Source organism: Glycine soja, chromosome 12, assembly GCF_004193775.1.
Source record: "Glycine soja cultivar W05 chromosome 12, ASM419377v2, whole genome shotgun sequence".
NCBI lineage: Eukaryota > Viridiplantae > Streptophyta > Magnoliopsida > Fabales > Fabaceae > Glycine > Glycine soja.
In genome coordinates this window covers 768,336-773,952 of record NC_041013.1, presented here as the reverse complement: position 1 = coordinate 773,952, position 5,617 = coordinate 768,336, and the positions used below count along the sequence as shown (strand labels likewise).

The following is a 5,617-nucleotide window of genomic DNA, read 5'->3' as shown; positions in this document are numbered from 1 at the left end:
CTTTCTTTGGATTCTTATTCTTTTTTGACTGTTGTTGATTTTGTTCCTCCTCTATTAGTTATGCTTGTTTTGGCCAATGCTATAGAGGATGTACATTTTCCTCTTTGATGGGAGCTTAATATAATCTTTATTCATATATATATATATATATATATATATATATATATATATATATTTTTTTTTTTTTATTTTTTTTTAATTTTTCTAGTTTCAAAAACTACAATATCAATGAAATACACTTTAAGTTGCCAAATTGATGTTTTACCCATTTGAGAAAGCTAGTAAAAACACAAGGTTTTTCTTAAAATGGTGTATTGAATGACTGGATCAAATATATATAATGTAAATGTTTTTCTTACTTATAAACGATCGATGGTTCCACAAACCAAACCCTTTGTGGAAGCTAATAGAATTATATGCTCGCTTTGAATGTAAGCTAATGACACAAAACAGAAGCAGCTGCAAGGGAAGACAAACATCAATTGACAATTGAATTCTGTACTACTCGGCCTAGATTGAGGTTTTTATGACCTACTTAGTGCAGTTCAAAACCATCACATACAAGTTGAAGCTAAAATATCTAAACCAACAGAACAAAACGATACATGAGTCTGTCATCTGGGTTACTGGATAAGAACAAGAGAGATCATTTGCGTGAAGTTGTCTTTAGCACATAGAATCTCTTTCAGAGTCACAAACTTATATTTAATTCTAATTATTAGTGAGGTAAATCGGATAATTAATAGTCCAAGTTTTATATAAAACAAATAATAGAAATTTTAATAGTTGATTTATTTTAAATTGATATAGTAGATGCGTTAGCACTTCTAACAATAAATGTTAGATATACCTTGATCACCAAAAAAATAATATACATCTATAACAAATCATAGAAATATTAATTAATTAATTATTTGTAAAGATATTCTGGTTCAAGCATTTTTCTTTTCTTAAAAAAAAAAATCTTATATACTCCCCAAACTCAAATATTTTTAACACTAAGCCAAACAGATCAATATTTTTCGGTCAATCAGATATATCTTAAGTATCTATCACTGTCGCGTTTTCTTTTACTCTAGCTAACAAAATATCTAAAATAAATAATTTGTTAAACACTTACATATTTGATATCGAAACAAATCAATTGAATCTAAGGACACTTTAATTTGCTTATATTTTTTTAAATAGAAATACTTTTAATTGAAAAAGACGTCTAACAAGTTTATAGTAATTAGATGAATCTGTTTAAAGTAATTATGGTAATTTTATGACCTGTTTAACGTCATGCCTTGCTTATAAATGCACCGAAAATGCTAGGTTTGGTCACATTTTTGGTATCTTCATAATGTTTGGGGAAAAATTTTGTGTCAGGTTTTTACTGTGGCTAGAAAGAAGAAGAAAAATCATTTTACCATCTGATAATGTTCATGTTGGATTCACTGTGATCATTTTGATATATGTGATTGATTTGGTATTAATAAGGAATGACTTCGTTAAATATTATATTAAAAATGTTCACGTGTTAAAAATGCTGCGAAGTGAAGTGGATAGGGGAAATCTGCCTTCATCATGTTCGTGGTAGTGGATGTTTCCACGTGAGGAATTATTTTTGTACAACTAAATCGTATATTTTTTTTTTTACAATTATAAAAAAATAAAGAATACGTAATAAAATGAAAAATATAATTACAAATAATATTGCAAAAAATTATATGAACAATATAGTTATTCTTATTTTAATTTTATCTGTATTTTGTCAGACACTGCGTTGTCACTGTTTGTCTCTTGTGTGTGGCATCTACACCTCCGTGCGACAATTTATTCAATTTTCTTCTTCACAACATGATGCTGAAGCTGAAAAAATCAGGAAAAACAAAAGAAAAAAGAAAAAAGAAAAAAAAAAGATTATTCTTGGCTTATGAAGGAAGAAGAGCCTCCAAGCAAGGAGGAACGTGTCTGAATCTCCATATAAACACCGAGATTTCAGAGAGAAGCAGAATCTTATGCTACCTCCTTCGTTAAGTTAAAGGGTACAGTTTTTTAGAAAATTTGTATACAAAATTAATTCTGATAGTGGCTGGCGCTATTTTTATTATGGTTGTAAAGATGGATATTTTGGTTGGAATCAAATATGTATCACCGAAAAGAAACCTATAAATTGATGTGTTTCGAATCCAGGCTTGTTTTTTCTGTTTAGTTCTGTTTGCACTTTCTTCTATCCTTGCTACACAATTGGTTATATTTCTTAAATGAGTAGTATAAACACTAAACAGTTAAAAGTCCTTACTAATTGCTTTGTTTGATAGAAGAAACAATTCAATTTCCACTTCCAAACTATCAATTTTACGTTTTTCTTTCATTTTCCTTTCTTTGTGATGATCACAAATAATTTGTAACTAAATCACTTGCTGGCTGGCCAATGCAGAATTCAGTTTTTGGGCATGGATTTTCTCTCATGTGGATCTGGACCATGCTGTCAAGCAGTGGATATGAAGTGGAAGTTGGTTGGCAAATGTTTGAATTCACGTCAAGCAAGGTTTCCCAGTGTTGGAAATAGAAGCGGGTCAGTGAGATTTCATGACAATAAGGAGCTGCAAAGAGACTTTGGGTCTCTGAGTGCTCTTGAAGGGTCCAAAAGAACCACTTGCAAGGCTTATAGTGAAAGTTATGATGGCTATGTGATTGGTGGTGAAGAGGATGTAGCAGACATTTCAGGGGTAGAAGAACCTGCTACTAACAACGTTGTCATTCCAGGTCTGCCAGATGGGTCAAATGGTGCTCCAATAAGTAGTTGCTTTTGGGAGTGGAAGCCTAAACTTAACGTGCACTATGAGAAGGCAGGGTGTGAGAACGTGGATTCCCCACATGTTCTCTTTCTTCCTGGTTTTGGTGTTGGCTCTTTCCATTATGAGAAGCAACTCAGAGATTTGGGGCGTGACACTAGAGTATGGGCACTGGATTTTCTAGGCCAAGGGTTGTCCTTGCCTTTTGAAGATCCGGCTCCTCACTACAATAAGGAAGGGGCTACATCAAATGGAAATGCTTCTTCATGGGGCTTCGGAGACGAAACGGAACCATGGGCAACTAAGCTTGTTTACTCTATTGATTTATGGCAAGATCAAGTTCGGTACTTCATAGAAGAGGTTAGTGTTAGTGACATGCTGGTTTGATTGCAGCCATCTGGTTTTTCATTTCAGTTAATCTTTTTTACTCAAACTATGTGATGAAAAATGTACCATGCAAAAAACTTGAGTATATGTTACATAGAGATTGGTTGAGATCATGAACATGTAGCTGATTTTGTGTAGTTCACTGAGGAGCTACCTTGTTTGTGGCTTTCTGCAGGTCATCGGTGAACCAGTCTACATTGTGGGCAACTCATTAGGAGGATATGTTGCATTGTATTCTGCGGCACGTAACCCTCATTTAGTGAAAGGTGTCACACTGCTTAATGCAACTCCTTTTTGGGGGTTTCTTCCGAATCCTATTAAGAATCCTGGCCTAGCAAAATTTTTACCATGGGCTGGAACATTTCCCCTACCCTCTAATGTAAAGAGGCTGACAGAGTTGGTGTAAGTATCATCTATTTTATTCATTGCTTCATTTGTGCGTTTTAGGTAGACATGTTTTCAATCTTCTAGTTATGAACTGCTATGGCACATTTCATTAATCGAATTGTAACCCGCGGTCACATTCCTATGTGAATGATGATAGAATAAGAAACTCTGCTTAATAGACCAAGTATTCTATCTGAGAAGAGAAAACTAAAAGCTTTTTCACTAGAAGAATTGTGGTGTTGTGAATTTGTGATAGGTACCTTGTTAATGTATTTTGAGTAAGTAACCTTTGTAACTAGCTTCAACGTCAGACTGTGTTTTGATTGAATAATGTTTTTTCTTCCCTTTAGGTGGGAGAAAATTAGTGATCCTGCAAGTATTGCTGAGGTACTTAATCAGGTTTATGCAGAGAATTCAACAAATGTAGATAGTGTATTTTCACGCATAATTGAAACCACAAGGCATCCTGCAGCGGCAGCAGCATTTGCTTCAATTATGTTTGCTCCCCAGGCAGAATTATCTTTCAGCGAAGCGTTGTCTAGGTAGATAGTACTACATATCTAAATAGTATTAGATTTGTGTGAATGCCATCTATAGTTATGGTTTCATTCGAACAGAATGATCTTAAGTTTATTTGCGTTTTAGATGTCAGAAAAGCAATGTGCCAATTTGCCTAATGTATGGAAAAGAAGATCCCTGGGTGAAGCCGCTTTGGGGACTCCAGGTTAAAAGGCAGGTGCCTGAAGCTTCATATTATCAAATTAGCCCTGCTGGTCACTGCCCTCATGATGAAGTCCCTGAGGTATACAATACAATCCCTCACTAACTAACTAGTTTCAGTTTTGAAAGTTTGATGAGGAATGTGCTTTTTAATTTCCATTTTATTGGTTTATCTGTAGTTAATAGTTACTCCATGATAATAGTTAATATAAATAATATCATCATTGGCAGGTCATAAATTTCTTGCTACGTGGGTGGATCAGAAATCTAGAGTCTGAGGGTTCTATCTCATTGCCACTGCTTGATGGCCTAGACAATCTGAAACAAGCCAATGCCAGGGAGTTAGAATTTATGAAAGAAGGTTCAAAAAAATCAGTGATGGTGAGATTTTTCGACTCCAAATTCTCCCTTTGGGACAGGATAAGATCTTATATCAACCCTCGATTCAAGTTGAGAAATTCGGCAACCAAATCTCAGATTTAGTTTAATAATGTACATTTAAAATTATTATTTTTTGATTGATCCATGTACATTAGACATTAGTTATACAATAAGAATCAGTTGCCCTTGTCGTATGGTTTGCAAACATTACACATTAGTACTGGAGATGTCAAATAATCTCATAAATATCTTCAAAAACTTGAAAGAGATGGCTTTAGAGTCTGACATCAGGTGTATTGGTTCTATTATCCCTTTAAAAATCGTTAGACAAATTATATGATGAATACACAAATTTAACTGGCACGCAACAGCAGATGGTGACAGTGACATTAGGTATAGTGGTGATGCAAGGTGTTAGGGGGTGATGGTAAACGTGGGAGACAAGATAATAGTGAGGGAGAGACAAAATATTATTCTTTAGTTTACTAATTAACATTTTCTTATATACTTTTTGTCTCATGCTTTTTAGAAAATTATTCTTCAGTTTACTATTTCATGATTTTTAAAAAATAAATTAATACAAAATAATAGTTTTTATGGCATCCTGTCTTCTATTTATTTTTGTAAACAAAGGTATACATAATCTGAAGGTTTAATTTATGATAGATTATCAAATTTGTCCTTGAAATTATTAGATCCTGATAAATTAATATGTGAAAGATGTAAAATTTAAATTTAGTCTCTAAATATATAAGAAGTACAACAAATTAGGTTGTTAGACAATCTAAAGATAAATTGGTTCATAAACCTTACAACTTAATGTAAAATGATTCTCAAAAAATATAATTTATTATCAAATTAATCATTGAATATAATAACTTATGATAAAATAGTCTCACAAATTCAATCGCAAGATTAGTTTATCACATTTTTTACACATTCAAAGACTAAATTTATAT

At 32.9% G+C, this 5,617-nt stretch overlaps 1 protein-coding gene across 1 annotated transcript; it reads left to right on the top strand.

Moving 5' to 3' along the window:
- The first annotated feature begins 1,840 nt into the window (after positions 1–1,840).
- LOC114380440 (pheophytinase, chloroplastic-like) lies at positions 1,841–4,943 on the top strand. Its single transcript, XM_028339502.1, has 6 exons — positions 1,841–2,030; positions 2,426–3,143; positions 3,346–3,572; positions 3,908–4,099; positions 4,203–4,359; positions 4,509–4,943. The coding sequence occupies exons 2-6, from the start codon at positions 2,442–2,444 to the stop codon at positions 4,758–4,760; spliced, it is 1,530 nt and encodes a 509-aa protein (XP_028195303.1). The 5' UTR covers positions 1,841–2,030; positions 2,426–2,441; the 3' UTR covers positions 4,761–4,943.
- Positions 4,944–5,617: the final 674 nt, after the last annotated feature.